Source organism: Pimephales promelas, chromosome 15, assembly GCF_988280905.1.
Source record: "Pimephales promelas chromosome 15, fPimPro1.hap1.1, whole genome shotgun sequence".
NCBI lineage: Eukaryota > Metazoa > Chordata > Actinopteri > Cypriniformes > Leuciscidae > Pimephales > Pimephales promelas.
Window position 1 is genome coordinate 11,800,631 of NC_142783.1, and position 19,214 is coordinate 11,819,844.

The 19,214-nt window shown below is 38.6% G+C and overlaps 1 protein-coding gene across 5 annotated transcripts in view; it reads left to right on the forward strand.

The window, feature by feature from the left end:
* cdc42bpaa (CDC42 binding protein kinase alpha (DMPK-like) a) overlaps window positions 1-19,214 on the forward strand; it is a 97,144-nt gene that overhangs the window by 55,720 nt on the left and 22,210 nt on the right. For 4 of the 5 annotated variants that reach the window (XM_089120142.1, XM_089120138.1, XM_089120140.1 and 1 more), the window contains exons 7-16: window positions 3,275-3,475; window positions 4,097-4,348; window positions 4,467-4,546; window positions 5,743-5,903; window positions 8,128-8,250; window positions 12,315-12,448; window positions 13,140-13,382; window positions 13,461-13,571; window positions 14,911-15,161; window positions 15,462-15,567. In XM_089120142.1, the coding sequence (XP_088976268.1) occupies window positions 3,275-3,475; window positions 4,097-4,348; window positions 4,467-4,546; window positions 5,743-5,903; window positions 8,128-8,250; window positions 12,315-12,448; window positions 13,140-13,382; window positions 13,461-13,571; window positions 14,911-15,161; window positions 15,462-15,567 (1,662 nt within the window). The remainder of the gene's footprint in view (window positions 1-3,274; window positions 3,476-4,096; window positions 4,349-4,466; window positions 4,547-5,742; window positions 5,904-8,127; window positions 8,251-12,314; window positions 12,449-13,139; window positions 13,383-13,460; window positions 13,572-14,910; window positions 15,162-15,461; window positions 15,568-19,214) is intronic. The other variant, XM_089120139.1, reaches the window with a different exon arrangement.

The window sequence follows — 19,214 nt, forward strand, 5'->3', positions numbered from 1 at the left end:
TGTATATATATATATATGAAGAGTTCAGATGCAAAAGCCTCTAAATGCCATTTGAAATTTTCTTCTTTAATGAGGATTTTTTATCAAACTTGTATATTTAAGTTCAGTAATTTCACTTAAATAACAATTAATAGGTAATTATCATTGCCATTTAAGTGAAATCATTGAACTTAAATATACAAGCTTGATAAAAATTATCATTCTAGAAGAAAATTTCAAATGGCACTTAGAGGCTTTTGCATCTGAACTCTGAATATATATATATATATATATATATATATATATCTGTATATCTCTCATGCTTTTTTATAAATCTTACCAACCCAAAAGAATGGTAGTGCAAGTGCATCAGCATTTAAGGCTCCTAAAAATAAAGCCAGTAATGTAGTTACAGTGCATGACTACAATATAAGGCCTGGAATACACTACACGACTAGGCATTGTACACTTGCCGACTTTGTAAATGGTTACAATGAAAAACTGGGGATTACACTTGCCGACTGAGGGTCATGCACTGCTAGATTTTTAAATCGTTCTGAAACCAACAAACTTGAACAGAAACATGCTGAGTCACCTAAGAAAAACATGCCAAGCGCATTTGAATGCCAAAACATGCCAAGCGCAGTCTTGGGTGGGCAGACGCGGTCAGGATGGATACCGATTGCAACAGGAGTGAGTGACGCAGTCATTTGTTTCACCTGTGCAAATAAGTCAAATATTGAGGCTCATTTGTTATGCTAATTTGTTCTGTTAATTTACTTTTGTGATGTTCTTCCATATGTATTGAGGGAATGCATTGACGTCACTTTCCCGCCAGAACAACCCCCCTCAGCCTGACGGAGTGGCAAAAGATCTGCTGCGTGACTGGATTTAAAAAGGAAAACTGCCTAAAACTAACAATTTTATCAATTTAAACTAAATGTTGGACTCAGTATAGTGTTCTTTACAACTTACTATAGATCCAGTGATCCATGGATATTGACATGCAGCCAGGAATCGTGTTGCCTGAAATTTATGTTTGCCTGATTTCGACACCAGGGAAATAAAAGCAATATAGACCTAAACATAAAGCAAATTTGCCTGTGAATGCTTTATATAAATACAATATAGGTTGGTCTAAATCTGGGTGATCACTTATATCAGTCAGTGTTATATATAGCCTCTATATCATCATATCGTCCAGCCCTAAAACTTTATAGTTTTTTTTTTTTGGTCAGTGTTTATTAAAAAAACATCCAATAATGCAGAATATGAGTTTTTAATATATAACAATGCAAAATATATGGGTATGGTTTTACACCTAAATTCAGCATATTGACACAAAATGATAACTGCAAATCCACCTTTCGCTGACTGGAGTCCAGTTGTTTCTGTGAATTGCAGCGATCCATTTGCTCTTTCTATAGCAGTCTGTAAAAATATACCTCAAATCTAGTTATACAGTCAATCGCAAAGCTCTTTCCCACTTTATACGTGTTGTGTTTTTTTTTGCTGGCATTGACACTGAAAACAAATACAGCCGCTCAGTCTTTTTGCCACTCACTGTGAGTAACTGCAGGCAGTCCGGCCGACGGTGACGTCACACGCATACCCTCTATTGTATTGCAAAACTGGTACATACATAGGGGACCGCTTCTGTTTCAGTAGCTATGCGTAATAGATTACGATATGTGTACTAAAATCAGCTCAAAATATCAAACACAATTTGATCATCTCCGCCAGGACGAAATCACAGTCGGAAGCTAAAAATCAGAGTCTGCGTCCATCATACACTGCGATTTTCTCCGACTGGCTGAAATCTGAATACTTGCACAGACTTTCGGCAACTATTGTTGACTCATCTAAAAAAACCTGAGCAGAAGTGGTAGTGTATTCCAGCCTTAAAGAAAATGCTACAAAAAGAGTTTTAGGTCACCTGACACATGCTCTTTCATCTAGTGTTCTAACGGCAAGGGCTTCGACAATAAATTTAGAGTTGTGCTTCAAAAAATAAATATATAAATATATACATATATATGTGTGTGTTGAAGAAATTGGGCTCCAGCTGAATCACGTAGACACACTGTTTTAATATAAAATAATGGGAGACCCAGAGGACACCCTCGGTTTGAAAGGCAGTTGTATTTCAGAGTTGTCTTTGAAGAAGCGGTGAGTATTTCACTTGATCTGATATGTGCTGCTGTTTTCTGGCACGTCGCAGATAGCTCGGCAGGATATCCCCCCGACTTCTGACAAGAGCAGCGTGAGTGTGGTCTCTGCGTGTTCGCACGTGTGTGCCTAACTCTCTTCACATGTCCGTGTGTCTTCAAGTGTGTGTCACTGCCAGCGAGAGCAGCTAATTTACTGCCTCACTTCCACAAACTCTTCCAGCTGCACACATCTGCCACAGGCTGCATTACAGACAGTTTCCGGCAGCTCAGCCCACTTAAACCCAGGCCAGGAAGCTCCAATCATCCCCCTTCTTCATTAGTGATATCTCTAGCTTTTCTCTCTCTCTCTCAATGTGGTCTGTGCTCTGAGAGGGCTTTGTGTTTCCCCTAGGCCACGCCCACCTCTGCTGGCTGCAACCAATGAAATGGCTTGAGTTATTCATTAGCATTTTCTAGGGATGAGTGTTGTGCCAATAAAGACACATTTTCAGGGATCAGCCTCGTTCACTGACAGGATGTGATGTGATCTGCTCAGACAGACACTGAACCCTTCTCTGTTTCTGTTCTCAACATGCCAGGTCCTGAATTTTCCGGCAGTCGTAATAACAAACACCACAGTAAATAGATGAATCTCATGATACCTGTCAAAAACACAAGAAAATGAAAAACAAAAGCCGTGTTCTTGACTGGTTTTGTGAGATTCATGCAAATAACTGCATTCATGGAAAATCATTGTTTAAAAAAATCTTTACCAAGCACCTACAGGTAGAGACCTGACATTGTGTCCTGAATTGACTTGTCCTGTCTTTATATGTCTGATCCAAAATATGTTTAAAGTTTAAAAAACTATTAAAAGGTAGATAGACCCTTGACTAAATAGCAGAAAATGGCTATGGGTACAATTTAGTACAAACCTTTTACAGACAAGTATGGCTGTCAACCAGTTCCCTGTGAACTCAACTTGTTTCCAAAGCAGAATCCATATATGCTGCAAGTGTGAATTAAACCAATCCAATTAAGCTTTCTAAATTGAGAATATGTGTTCCAGTTTTGGGTGCAATATGCTGCCTTTTCTCCTGTTGAACTTTCCGGCATGTTCTTAAACTCATTTTCTATCCTCACAGGTGCAGTCGTCTGTGGCTGTGGGCACTCCTGACTACATCTCTCCTGAGATCCTGCAGGCTATGGAGGACGGGAAAGGGAAATATGGTCCCGAGTGTGACTGGTGGTCACTGGGCGTCTGCATGTACGAGATGTTGTACGGGGAAACTCCTTTCTATGCAGAGTCCCTGGTGGAAACGTATGGGAAGATTATGAACCACAAGGTATAGACTCATAGCAATGTTATTTGAAAACAATAATCCATAAAAGGCCATACAGTGCAATGATTTTACAATGCTTTTTAGGTATAAAACAAAGCTTTTAAGACCACACTCAAAAGATTTTTTACATTTTCAGCTTTCTTTAGTGTGTAATGTTGCTGTTTGAGCATGAAAAACGTCTGGAAAGTTACAAAGCATAAAGTCACTCCAAAGGGAGTTAATCTCAATATCAGGAAGGATTGTTTCTGAACTCCCTGAAATGCCTCAATTATAGTCTTGAGTTTTCTTCCAGGAACAAACGCATCACTATATTCCTCATTTAAATAATTCCCGCCCAACAAAAAAGGGACGGGGCTTGGTGGAGTTGCATTAGTAGTGTGTCGAAACTTGCAGTTGTGATAAAGGGCGTGATGTTTCTGAAACACGTGGAAGCTGTTGCCCAATCATCAAATATTTAAGCATGAAAACTTATTCTTGTAGACCCCCAAAAACAAAATCAAGACTGTACAAGTGCACAATATGTCCAACTGTAATGCAGAACACTTAGATAAAAGCAACAGCAATTGTGTCTCCAATATTGTGTCTTTATTAAGTGGTTTTCTGTTCGTACCCTTTTCCCCGCAGGAGCGGTTCCAGTTCCCTGCCAATGTGACGGAAGTCTCGGAAAATGCCAAAGACCTGATCCGCAGACTCATCTGCTGCAGAGAGCACAGGCTGGGTCAGAACGGCATTGTGGACTTCAAACAGCACCCCTTCTTTTCCGGCATTGATTGGCAGAACATCCGCAACTGTGACGCCCCCTACATCCCTGAAGTCAGCAGCCCATCTGACACATCAAACTTTGACGTGGATGACGACTGCCTCAAGAATACAGCAGTATATTGCACTTTTGTTTTAGACCTACCTTTATGAGATCACACATTGTTGGGTTTGAACCCACCCACCCAGATCTTTTTTTAGAGATGCTACAGCTTACGATCTCTGCTCTGTTTAGGAGACAATGCCACCTCCTTCCCACACTGCCTTCTCAGGACACCATCTCCCATTTGTAGGTTTCACCTACACCAGCAACTGGTAAGATATCACTGTAAAACTCATCTGAGGTGATCATGCTGGAGATGCAGGTTCAAATCCGTCCTGTTTAAAACAAAAATCTGCCCTAAATTTGATGACATCTTGACTCGTATAAGTCTCTAGTGCAGGAGTTCTCAACTCTGTACGTTCACATCGCCGCTGACTTGAGCTTCCATAGCGCCCTGAAGTCGTTCATTTTTCAATGGAAGCTGGCTTTTCTCAGCTGCAAGGAGCATCAAATCCATCGGAGTCACATTTTGGGCGTCAATCAGAAAGTTAAACTTTATGGTAATGAGCTGTGACGCGGTTCAGCGGCAAAACGCCAGCAACCAATCGGAACATAGACGTCCTTCACGCTGGCTGATTCCGGAGGAACATACACTGTAAACTTTCGTTCCTACCAAAACATACGCCTTATTCACGGCAGCGCCATCTTTGATTTTTAATGAGAAGGAAAGCGAGGCTGTGAGGGATAGATATGCATCTCTTCAATGGGCTATACTGTTATTTAATGTGTTTTCGTTTTGTTCTGCTCATGAAACACTGGAAAAATATCTTACTAAGAAATGTCAGTTGACAAAAATCTCCCGACAATGTAAGCTGTGGAAAATTGCAAGTAATCTAGGAGCTTTATTCAGCTTTTTACAGCGGATACCATTGGAAACACGGTAAGTCTATCCCTCACAGCCTCACTTTCATACCTGTCATGGCGCTGCTCTGAATAAGGTCTATTAGTTCCAAGAAAAGGGAAGAGAAGCTAATAATCGCCGTTGCTGGGTTTCCTACTGGTTTCCTATCATTTATGCTTTTGTAATCAGAGGAGGACTGGGCTGAAACTACGCACATAGGCTACTTTCTCTCTCGCTTGCTCGTATAATTACGTTCACAACTCAGCAAGCAGCCAAGCACACAGCGCGCAAACTAAATATATGTATAGCCTATATAGTTTTTCTAAGTTACAAACCCAAACCCGAGGCCACTCATTAAACATTCACCCAAACCGACCCGAAACCCGTGAGCTTTTCGGGACCCGTCGGGGTCTTTTTAGTAACCCTGAAGACCTCGATTAGCTTGTTCAGTTGTGTTTGATTAGGGTTGTATCAAACCTTTGCAGGAAAGTGGACCTTGAGGGTCAGAGTTTCAGATCCCCTGCTCTTGTGTGATCATTTGACCCCTGACCCTGTTTTCCCAAACAGTACACTATCTGACCGCGGTTGCCTACGGGAGTCTGCGGCCCCTACGCAGATGGACCTGGGCGTGCAGCGAGGCCTGGAGGACAGTCTGGCTACTGAGGCATATGAACGGAGGATCCGCCGTCTGGAGCAGGAAAAACTGGAGCTCAGTCGCAAACTACAAGGTGTCTGCACTCATGTCCTCTGCTTATTATCTGCTGAAATTAGGGCTGCACGTTTTCAAGTTTTTCATTAACCGTTAACCGAGGCCCTTATCGGTTAATACTCGGTTAACCATGTGCGCGCCGCAACCTCGAGATACAGAGTTAATTTTTAACACCTTTTTAATAACTGGTTGGACCCCATTTGAAACGAAATTAATTTATAGAAATAAAACGCAGTGGTAAGTACAGAGCAGTTAAAGTAGGTGCGTTTCCATCACCCTTCAAAATGAAATTGCCAATTGAAAATAAGCACATTAACTTCATCATTATTGTAACATTTTATTAGGCTGCATATTATGTAGAAGACGCCTTTATCCAAAAAAGGAACAAAGCACAAATAAATACAATATTTTTGACGCATGTCCAGTGTGTGAAGCGTGCATTGATGGCTGCGAGATGCCCATGTGAACACTTGCAGTTCTTTCAGTGGAAACAAACAACTTAAAATACTCTTTCATTTCTGGTCATACAGAAAGTAATAATGCATTATTCGCAAATACATTTATTTGCGTAAACTCACAATAACAAGAAAACGTTGTTCTTTAACATTCAGGCGCGCTTCATAATCTCCGCGAACTGAAGCGCGAGAACTGAAACAGCCACCGCATTCGAATTTGTTTGTTTTAAATTGGACATGTAAAGCTTTAGTCTACAGGGGTTATATCCTTTGTAGGCTAAAGCTTTAAATGTCCAATTTAAAACGAACAAATTCTAATCGAAGGCCAATATCTTCTGACTATGTAATTATGTAGCTAATTAATTTCTCTCTAAATGTGCATCCGGAGATGGAGAATTGTTTTTAGCCGAAAATGATTTAGAAAACAATAGTTTATTAATAAATAATTGATGCCTCGTTATTTTATATTATTTTATTATCAGACACATTTATTATAGCCTATATAAATTTCAGGCTGTGGTTACGGCTCTTCTCATTCAGCATTGCGGGGGAAAATATCATTTCCAGGTTCTAATTTGGCCTCAGAAAACCAGTAAAATCTTTTTTTTCATATTAATTTGTCAAATATTTTAAATGTTTAAGGGGCAAATTCGTCGATATGTAGCCTATATATAGCCTATATATTTTTGCGCAGCATTTGGTGTAAGCCTACAGTTCAAATGAACATTTTGGTGTTCAACTTTGCTATTTACAAAATACAACAACCGTTCATTTTTCATTTTGCAATTAGGCCAACGGATTAAATAAGGGGAAACGAATGAACACAAAAGTAGACCGTTTGGACATAATACGAGGCAGAGTTCTCTTTTAAAATTCATAAAAATTACAAGGAATAGCCTACTAGAAAAAACCTCAAAGAAATGCCACAATCAAGACCGCGGAGCAGAAATGAGGGAGAAACACACAGAAACTCTGTGACTTTCCCTGCCATTAATGCTTGGATGACGCACCACGTCTCCTTCCATAAATAATAATAGGGACTTTAAGCAACAGCTGCTGATAGAACGGCGACGGCAGCCGGAAATAAACAGTTAACTGCCGTAGCTAAAGAGCGCAAAAATCACTAAGCAACAGTAAAGAGGACGGCATAGGGAATAATTTAATCATCAGACAAAATACAAAAAGAAAGTGATTTTAAAAAGAAAGAGAAGGGTTTATTTTAGCACTTAATGATATACAGAAACGATTTCAATGCCACATAACCTAAAACATAACATTAACTGTCTTAATCTGTCACGTAGTAACGACTACGGCAAATCAGCTGTTCTCCCGTAGTAGACGGTTACAGTAGAACGTCAAGAAGTAGCAGTTAATGTCGCGCATGCGCAATAGAACGCCAGAATGCCGTTGCCGTTCCACCAGAGGCTGTTGCTTAAAGTCCCTATTAATGTCTAGTGCGGTGGCTGTGATATACCAACGTCCGTTGCCATCATTTTTGGAATGGCTTATCGCGAAAGGAAAAAAAAATGTTTTAGTCGCATAACACCGTTAATAGGAACGCTAGTCATTTCGCAATATTTTTTTTATCGACAATCAGAAGAAAAAAAAACGCAAAAGTTTTGTGCAAATATGTATTGACGCCACTTAACCGAGAAAAAAGGTTTCACTCGGTTATGGAATTTTAAACGGTTAATCGGTTAACCGGTTAACCATGGACACCCCTAGCTGAAATAATCCCAGAGTTGTTAGTCTTTCTGGCTGACTGTCGTAATGTCTTCTGCTCCTCAGAGTCCACAAAAGCAGTTCAGGCTCTGCAGCACTCCAGCGCGGACGGGCCCGTTTCCTCCAGCAAAGAGTTTGAGATCCGTGGACTGAAGGAGGAGATAGAGATGCTAAGGAAACAGATCGCAGGTAATCTCATATAAGCATGAATCACTCATATTTTGCTTGATGTGACTAAACGTTTTATGTTTATAGAGGATTTACATACAATTTTGATCAACATAAATTGCTGCTTTTTCTCATACCAAGAAATGCATGTTTGTTTTGCACGTGACATTTAGAGTTGTGTCTCAACAACTGAATCTCGGAAATACACAATGGGTCTCATTCATGAAATATTCGTAAATATATGAGTAAATATGAGAGTGATTTGCTCGTAAAGAGACCTTCCCGAACACTCTTTTCCTGGTTCACAAATACTTCGTAAACGTCAGATGTGATAGTGAAATGTGTGTGTGTTAATGAATTTCAACCAGTCGTAAATGGCATGTGCGTGCACATTCATTCTCAATTACCATAAATCCCTCCCATTATATCTGACTGACTACTATATATAGGCATATAATAACGTGAATGCGAATGAAAAAGAAAGATTTCTCGGATGCAGAAATTGAAGTTTTATTATCAGAAGTTCATTCAAAATGCCACATTTTAGTTTCAAGTAGGGCTGGGCGATATGGCCAAAAAATCATATCTCGATATTTTTTGGTCAAATGGCGATATACGATATATATCTCGGTACTTTCTACGTTTTCTATTTAGATAAAGAAAATCTTTATATTAAAAAAAAAAATATATATATATATATATATATATATATATACAGTATATTCACATTCGGCCCAATGATATCCTACAAACAATGTTGATATTGAAGGATATGGAAACAAATATAATATAGGCTATGCAATATATTATGTGCAAAAAGCTTTTGTTTTTATATTGACTAAAAGCTAAACTAAAAATGAAAATAAAAACAAAAACAAAAGCACAAACTAATTATATTAGCCTGCATTTGATTACCCCATTATAATCACTTTCACTTTCATTAAAAATATATACTTGTAGGTTTAAAATTCCACATATGGCACATTTATTTTCTCCAACAACAAATATTTTAGCAATATGTTTATTTTAGTCAGAATTATTGCGTACTACGTAGTACTATTCACGCGCATGCGCGCGCCGGCGCTCGTTCAAGGAAGCATGAATTTTAGCGGAGATTCACTTGCAGAAGCTCGTCCTCTTCTGACATGGACATATTTGTTGTGAAATGGACATATTTGCTTTACTTTCTAACATTTACAGATGGAGAATATGTGAAATGTAAGTTGAGCACTGAGGAAAGCACCACATCTCAAACGCATTAAACAGCGCAAGTATATCTGTCAGTCAGCAACAGTGTCTGTCAGAGCATTTGACAGGGCGGCAAGCTGCCTTAAACTTGTTAACTATATCAAAGTGATTTTGACGCAATTAATATAAGCTTGTGTCATGTTTAGGACAAATTGTACTACGTTGCCTAGCTACTTTCACTGCAGCAGCTCACACTGCAACCTCCGCTATTTTTCAGATGTGCTCATATCAAACTACTGTATCGATATAAACGGTATTGCCTCATTCCATATCGTTTCAAAAAATATAACGATACATCGTACATATTCGATATATCGCCCAGCCCTAGTTTCAAGCGTACATAGTGGCGTAAAAAAGGTCCTAAAAAAGGTAATTTGGCAGCATATTATAGATGCAGTTAGTGGAGTTTCATCTGTTAATCGAACTGTCCCAGAAGTGAGAAGAAAATGGTTCAACATTAAGCTTCTTAGGCTTGGGCGGTATATTACGGTAATATCGTATACCGCGGGATCTAAAAATAGCAACGGTATCGGTTTCAATATCGTCATACCGTCAGAAAAAAAAAACAATGCACTTAAATAGGAGACAAGGAATCTTAGTCTCCTATATAAATGCAATGTTTTAAATACAATTCATTTAATGGCTAAAATGCTTATATCTGGTTCTCATGACGTGACAGTTTGGTGACGAGAGAGTGGGGGAGAGAGGGCAAAGATTGCAAGTTGCGCACTGAGTGACTTGGTCTCGAAGAAGAACACGACTTCTGCAGTTTGGCAGGGATGGGCATTTCAAGCAAAAATAATATTTAAAGATTGCCTGGTATTATTCGATTATTATTTGAAAATTGTGCCCCACCACCACATGCACGCCACATGTAGTCTACAGCGGGACGGACCGTGTGACGCTTAAATATAAGCTAGGTTTGAAAAAAAAAAAAACGTATTCCTTTCATATTTCTTTAATAATATGATGTTTTTCTATGTATGTTGATTTTATGTAAAGGGAACTTCATGAGATGAATAAGATAAGATCATAAAATGCGCAATATCGGAAAACATTTGGAATGGGTCAGTCAGACATGATTATGACCACTTATTACGTTTTGTTTTGTAGAAATCCTTTCTTTAAAACGAATTTCGTTTTGAATAAATTGCATCTTCATTTTATTTTTTTTTTCATCAACGAATTGCCTGGATTAATTAATAAAAAAGCAAATATAGTGATCAGGACATGCGCCGGCGCGTGACTGGAGCGCGACTCATACATGAACTGAACCTCGCATATAAGAAACAAGATCTGAGAAGTGTATATAGACCATTTCACAAGATGTAAACAACACTGGTCCAGAAACACTTCCTGTTTCAGTTTGTAACCGTTTTCTTTATTTCACATTAAAGAAAACATCTTAAAGATGTTTGTTTAACTTTTTGATTCAGTTTTACATACTCTGTTGGTTGTTTTTTTATCCCAGCTTTTATGTAGTGTTAAAAAACTGAAACAGGAAGTGCTTCTGGACCAGTGTTGTTTACATCTTGTGAAATGGTCTATATATATAGTAAGCTTGAAATGTCTACTTTTAAACAAAACAAACAATCTAAAAGAAATGGGCTGCTCTCTGCTTATGTTTAGGCTAATTCATATGAAGTGTGCATTACTCTTTATTCGCGTTCACTACCGCGAAGATGCTAGTTTGCGTCGTCAATGCAATCTTTATCTTTGCAGCAACTGACATAGAAAACACGTTGGGTCAGTCAGACATGATTATGACCACTTATTACGTTTTGTTTTGTACAAAGCCTTTTTTTAAAACGAATTTCGTTTTGAATAAATTGCAACTTCATTTATTTATTTTTTTCATCAACGAATTGCCTGGATTAATAAATAAAAAGCAAAGATAGTAATCAGGACACGCGCCGACGCGTGACTGGAGCGCGATTCATACATGAACTGAAACTCGGCATATAAGAGACATGTCTTAATGATCTGAGAAGTGTATATAGTAAGCTTGAAATGTCTATACTTTTAAACAAAACAATTACAAGCTAAAAGAAATGGGCTGCTCTCTGCTATAGGCTTATTCATATGAAGTGTGCATTAGGCTACTCTTTATTCGTGTTCACTACCGTGAAGATGCCAGTTTGCATCGTCAATGCAATCTTTATCTTTGCAGCAACTGACATAGAAAACACTAGTTTATTAATAAATAATTTTATCTCGGCTCGCGGCGCCGAGTGGACAGAGCTCGCGGCACCCAGTGGACAGAGCTCGTGGCGCGTGATCTCCATAAATGCGCTCCCCTCTCTAGAGGAAATATCACCACTCTGCTCACATTCTCTGGTGTGAGACAATGTGCATCTCCTGTTTTCTAATAGTTTATTGACAGCTTTTAGATGCATTATTGGAACCGACACTCTCTGGTTGAACGTGTCATCATGTGTGATGCCATCTGAGCCTTATCTCGTAATTTTTAAGTAGTCACGCGGTAATACCGTATATCGCGGTAAAATAGGGAGGAGGTTTGACGGTGTGAAAATTTGGATACCGCCCATGCCTATTACTATATACATTTTTTTTTTTCAAAACGCTGTTTAAATATGTACCCGATTAAGTCGAATTAATGCAGCCTTATTAATGCGCACCATTTACACGTGGCCGGGAGCAGGTGTAGATTTCTTTCGTACCAACATTTGGAAAATGCGAACATTTTAATGAATCCGAAAATTTACGCCAGTACCACTTTACACACGATTTACACACAAATTCGTTCTGAATCATGAATGAGACCCAATGTTTTTAATGTCTCACATTGTTGTTTGTCTCTCTCATCCCCCTTTCAGATACAGGACAGGTGGAGCAGAAGTTAGAACAGGCCAGTTTTGCCCACAGGGATCTGGAAGACTCCTCCAAACAGATCCGATCTCTAGAGAAACAGCTCAAGAGCATGAAGCAGGAAAGAGATGACCTGCAGAAGGTACAACTTCAACTGCAGCTTCTCCTTTTACCGTCAGTTAACGTTAGTAATAACGTTAGCTATTGACAGTTCGTCCCCTTGGAATTAAAAGGTTCTATCTGACATTTTTGTCAAAATTAAGTTATTCACACATTCTTATTCTGTGACAATTTATTTAAATTATGTGATGTGTTTTGTACATTTAGGGTCTCGGTTATTTTTATGTTTGAAAGAAACTTGTTCCCCATACACATTTTCATATATGTAATGCAAAAACTTTGAAGCTCAATATCTCAAAACTGCTCAGAAAGCAGATAGAACCTTATAATTCCAAGGGGACGATATCCGACCAAACTACAAACTTTCCAGTGATGTCTGTGAAAAAGGGATGTGCGATCGACAAGCTTGCAAGACTGTACTGCTGCACGCTCAGTCCACTGCGCATTTCGTTTACCAGCTCACGCACAGCAGCTATATAGGCATAAATATTTAATTTATTTAACATGCCATTAATTCAATGCATCTCAGATATCTACGCATCTCATTCTGCTCTCTGTTTGCTCTGTTGTCGGTTTTTCTTGTTGTTGTCGGTTGTTGGCATCGGAGCACGAGTACACAAGCACAGTATCGCAGCATCAATATAATCTCTAATTATAATGTAGAATTAATACAATTATTAATAGTAATTCATTGATTAATCTTTTGGCTATAGGGTCTGCAGGACTCCTCAGAGAAGCTGAAAGCTCAGGGGAAGGAGCTGAAAGAGGCAGACAGCCAGAGGAAAATGGCCATGCAGGAGTTTGCAGAGTTGAGCGAGAGGGTGACAGAGCTGCGGTCACAGAAACAACGACTCTCCCGACAGCTTCGGGACAAAGAGGAGGAGATGGATTCCCTCAATCAGAAGGTGGAAGCGCTTCGGCTGGATGTGCGCAAAGCTGAGCGGGCCAAGAAAGAGGTTAGTGTGCAGGAGAACGGCTGATCTGAGGAGTGTATTTTATACATGTGTAAAAACTGTGTCTGTGTGACTGTGTAGATGGAGGCCCAGACTGAAGAGTGGTCTGCTGAAGCTCAGAAAGAGAAGAAGTTGAGGGAACGCAGTGAGCAGTACAGCCGACAACTGGAAGAAGAGCTGGAGGGAATGAAGGTTTGTGCACACAAACACACCTTTCCTCTGAAAATAAAGCTGTCGCGGTGATTTTGCCACTGTTAAAGGGGGTTTTATGCACAAAGGGACAAGCATGTGGAAATGCTTTTATTAACTCTTTCCCTGCCATTGATGGAAATCAAAAGACACATGAAGAAGCAGAAACAAGCGATATCATATGTAAGCAGATGCATACCGTAAAACTTCAAATAATATCCGAGTCACAAATAGACGCCTGTCTCTTTTACACGCCTGGTGTGGTTGCAGGTTTGGGTAAATAAAGGCCGGTCTCAAATAGAGGCCGGGTTTGTTTTTTAGTTTCGGGTTGTAGGCTATTTATTCTAATAAAACCCATCAAATCATCCGCTTTTTGGCGGGAGCTAAAGCAAATTTTGTTGAAGCAAAAAACACAAGCGCTGTCTTGCTCTCTCTCCCTCGCGCATTAATCCAAATCAATTGACACGATAGTAAAAGGTCGGAATACCGCAGTTTCCCGTGGGGCATTTGGAGATTTTTAGAGATTAGACTATAGGCCTACACTCAATGAACAGCACCTCAACACTAAATTATAAAGGCCTGTCTCATGTAGACGCCTGTCTCAAATACAAGCCGGTGCAGTTCGACGTTATGGGAAAATAAAAGCCCGGGTTATTATTTGAAGTTTTGCGGTATGTAAAATAATGCGATCATCAACTTTAAACAGCATATAAATCAAAACTGCCTAATATTACAGAATGAAATGTGCAACCTTAGTTGATGGACTCGATCTACTCCATCTGTGTTTTGATCATCTTTCTAAATCCGATTTGGATGTAGTAGTCTTTGACAAAAATGCGTTTTTCTGAGCTTTCTTGCTTAAAAGGTTCCTTGTTTTATGAAACCTATTAAGTTTTTCTCAGCTTTTTGCTCAAAATGTTTATTTTTTATTGAAAATTAAATCCTAAATAAATCATTAAATTGATTATTAGTAAAAATATCAAGTCAGTTGGAAAGTGGGCAAAATATGAATGAATTAATTAATTAAATTTTAATTAATAGTAGTGTTAATTAATAGTAGTGTTTAAATATAGTGTTTTAATTACTTGTTATAATTAATTATTGAATTATTTTTTTCATCAATTTTAATACATTTTTGTATTTTATTTAATTAATTAATTAATTGTTTAATTATTGTATCTTAATTATTATTATAATTTATGAATGATTTCATAAATTGAAGGTTTTTATGCATATATATCACAAAACATATTTAATTTGTCACTTTCATTAATTTAATCTAGCTTAAAATGATCTGTATACATGTTTCTGATAATCTCCTTTTTTTCCCTGTGTCGTAAAGCAGCAGAAGCAGGTGGGCCGTTCTCCAAGCGCTGGGGCCTCTGAGCAGAACCAGGAGCTCAGTAAATTACGAGCAGACCTGGAGAAGAAGAGTCTGTTCTATGAGGAAGAGCTGTCACGCAGGGAACTACAACATGGCAACGAACTGAAGAACCTGAAGAAGGAGCTGCGGGAAGCAGAGGGACAGCAGCTCACCTTGAAGAAAGAGATCATGATGCTCAAAGACAAGCTTGAGAAGACCCGCAGAGAGGGGTACCGATCTTACTACAGGAGATTGTTAAACGCCGCAATGTATTATTCTACTTGATAAGTCTAAGGGTCATTTACAAAATGGTGAATGTAAAACTAAATCACAATTATTTGTGGTGCAAGGAACCTTGACTAACATTGTAAGTGGTCTCGAGGGGAAAAAAATGAAATATAGTGAGTGTAGATCATGACCTCTTTAAAATAAGCTATGGAGTTTGGCTTGTGTTAGTATGTTGGCAGTGTGTGTTGGATGTGGAGTAACCCTGATGCTCAGCTCAATAAATCATTTCACCCATTTCACAGGCAGAGCGAACGAGAGGAGTTTGAGGCCGAGTACAAACAGAAGTACGAGAGAGAGCGAGTGCTGCTGTCAGAGGAGAACAAGAAACTTTCCAGTGAACTTGACAAGGTGAACATTCACACACTCCCAGAGCTGTCACGATAACTGAGTGTCAACATGAAATTGATGAGCCTATTTACTTAATGCACTGATGCAGGTTATTTCAAAGTTTTTATAATCGTTCTTAAAAATGAAATAACTTGCTCTTAACTCTGAAATAACTTTGCTTTCCCATTGATGTCCTTTTGGCACTGCGGGTAATTGCATAATGTTAACCAATATCCAAATATCTATTTAGGCGTTTGCTAAGGAAAGTCATATTGAGTGCTGCAAAAATTTTATGGTGTTGTTCATCAAGATAATTATCACAAATGAACACTACTTTAATGAAATGTTAAGCCTAAAACAATCGTCAGAGGTAAAAAGGATAAAGCTAGGCTATAAGCAAACTACACCATGATCACATGACTTGAACGTCACCACCAATCTTTATTTCAGTCCTACAACTTGTAAAGAGTTAGAGTTAGATTAGTTTGCAAGAGTGTAGCTGTGTCTGAAATCGCTCCCTATCCACTATATAGTGCACTATATCGGGTGTCGGCCATTTTGTAGTGGTCCGAATTCTGAGTGAACGACATCACTCCCTACATTCATTAACTACTTTTACCCACAATCCTCTCTGAATTCGAGTGTACATTCGATGTACACTTGCTGAAGCATTATTTCCCACAATCCAATGCGGAGAGAACTGAGCGCGCATGAAAGTGCGGCGCGAGCAAGTTTAAACCAGAGATTACATTACATCGTCGTTAGTAAGCGTATTCATTCGGATATAATAACGGTCTCCGGAGGGCGCTTGTCATCTGTGAGCGTGAGAGTTACAATTTCAGTCGATGAAACTACAAAGCTGGCACATATGTATATATAATTAGAAAATAAATTCATTATGATTGGTATTGTTGTTAATACTATTTTATAAAGTAAGAAACGTAAGATAAAAAGGAGTTTTATCAGTACGTGTGACGAAGCCTTTTCTGCGACAGTTCCAACTCTCCGACACACAGTGTAAACGTCAGCTTCCGAATTCACTCACTTCATCTCGTTCACTCCTTGCAGATATAGTGCACTCAAATGCCATACACTATATAGGGATTAGTGAATGAGTGAACGAGTGAGCGGTTTCAGACACAGCTTGTGAGTATAAACAACGATGCTGTAAAAGCGAACTACTGTAAATGGGTTTTACTGGTCGACGTGACAACGTTTAATATTACCGACTGTCCCATTTAGCCACATTTAAGCAACCACCTTTTCAATACACTCAAAAGCTTAAAAACTCACGAGCAGGTCATTACCCCAATGTGAACATATCTTGAACTTGTGTTTACCACAGACCTCATTTCAGGCATTTAACCAAACACCTGTTCAAAGAAACCATTGACTTCAGGATGATAGAGTCAGAAGTGCAAATAGAAGTGCGATACAATCAGGTCCTGACACCTAATCATTTTCTCACAAAAACCTCACTTTATAGAAGTAAAACCGATCACAAACAGCATTTTTACATTGGCTTAAATATCTCACAATATTACACCAACTGAATCATCTCAGTGCCACTCATGTTGTTGTTGTTGTTTAGAGGGTGATGAATATTGACATCTTAAAAAGGTTGTTCACCCAAAATGAGAATTCTGTCATACCACTTTAACGCTTCAAAAAGTTTATAAAGAGATTGTAAAACAAATCCAAATGAATTGAGCGGTTTAGTCCAAATTTTCTGAAGAGACTCGATCGTTTTATATAATTAACAGATTGAATTTAGGCTTTTATTCACATATAAACATTCATCTACTCACACATCAGTGATAGTTAACGGAAGCTCAAGCCATGTGAGAACCAATGAAGTTAATTCTCGTGTTACACAGGACGTTTGAGCTTCATCAAGAACCAATGAGGTTTGTTCTTGTGAGTCCAGCAGGTTTGGGTTCCGTTTATGTTTGTTGATCAATGTTTATATAGGAATAAAAGCTTAAATTCAATCTATTCATAATATAAAACGATTGTGTCTCCTTAGTTGAAAATGTGTCTCTTCATTTTGACTAAACCGCTCAGTTCATATGGATTAGTTTTACGTTTTTAAAGCGCCAAAGTTGTAGTCGTGTAGCTGTTAATGTAGGGACAGAAGCTCTCAGATTTCATCAAAAAGATCTTCATTTGTTTATTGAAGATGAATGAAAGTATTACAGGTTTGGAGCGACATGAGGGTGAGTAATTAATGACAGAATTTTTATTTTTGGGAGGACTAACCCTTTAAAGGGCACATATCATGCAGTCCACTTTTTTAGCCATTAAATGCATTTTGTTATATATTTGGAGTCTTTATAAGTACAGAAAAGATTAAATTATTCTCTTCATGTGCTTCGTTTATATCTTTATATTCTGTTTTGGTCATATTTTTCAACCTGTTCAGATTTTTCTGTTCTCTATTACGTTTTTTGAACAATTACATCACAGTATTTGCAGCGGAACTGACAAATAAGGACATCGACTACCGGTCCAACACTTCGAGCAATCCGCCATTATTATTTCTCGCTCCGATTTTGTAGTCCAAGCTCAATGATGCAGAAGTTACGAGAGGGCTAGTCAAAATGTTCGGTTGTTGGATGTAGTGACCTGAAGCACTTCAAGAATCCCCACTTCAACAACCTCCGCCATTATACAGAAGGGTTTGCCGATCGACTTCGTCTGAATGAGGGGTAAATTCCTTCTATCATTTAGCTGCTGTGTTTTCTGATGCTTTCTAAACGTAAGTTATCATATTATTATCAATACAGATTTTTAGTGGTAAGATCAGACCGTAGTCATTTATCTTGTCCGTGTGCTTGTTTTAACAAGAGAAATAGTCGACTTTCGCTACTAACACAACATAGTTAACTTACATACCACTGCATCCATATGAAGACGTTGTTCTGCAGGTTCGTCGTCGTCTTTTTTTTAAATCGCTCGTTCTGGCTCGAATATGTAAGGCTTGATGGACTGTCTGCCGTTGTTGACATTTTGTTAACGTGTGAATAAAAATGTTCTTTGAAGCTATAGTAATCGTATATCTCTAATCAAACTACAATAATGGCCAAACGGGGGAGTTGAACCGACCGTGAACTCAGCGACCTGGAAAGCGGGCGGGGAAAGACGCAACTCCGTTTTATTTAAAGGAGTCGCTTTAAAACAACTTGCTCACAGAAGCACATCAGAAAAAGAGTAGAAAAGAGGCCTGTTGAGCTGTAATAATGAGGAATTCAGACCCAAGCATTGCAGTTATGCTTTATATAGACCACAAATGTATGATTTAAGTAAAAATGAATGATTTAAAAGCATGATATGTACCCTTTAAGTCTTCTCGATTGACAGTCGACTGTGTTTGTCATGTTCATTGTTTTACAGTATTTTAGACATGCCTTAGATTCAAGTTTTGCTTGTTTTCAACAATTTTAGCTACTGCATAAACTGTTTCATCTAGTAAAACTACTACGATTTGAAAAATTTGTGGCATACCAGTATTTTTAGGCTTGGATACTATGACACTACTGTGGCTCCAGGATGCTGTGCAACACTAACACATTAGCCCACAATCCTGAAACCACAACCTCCAACTCTCATTTTACTGAAGTCAAAGATTCCTCTTCACTTTTGATGTGGTCTTTACGCTGAAGATGACG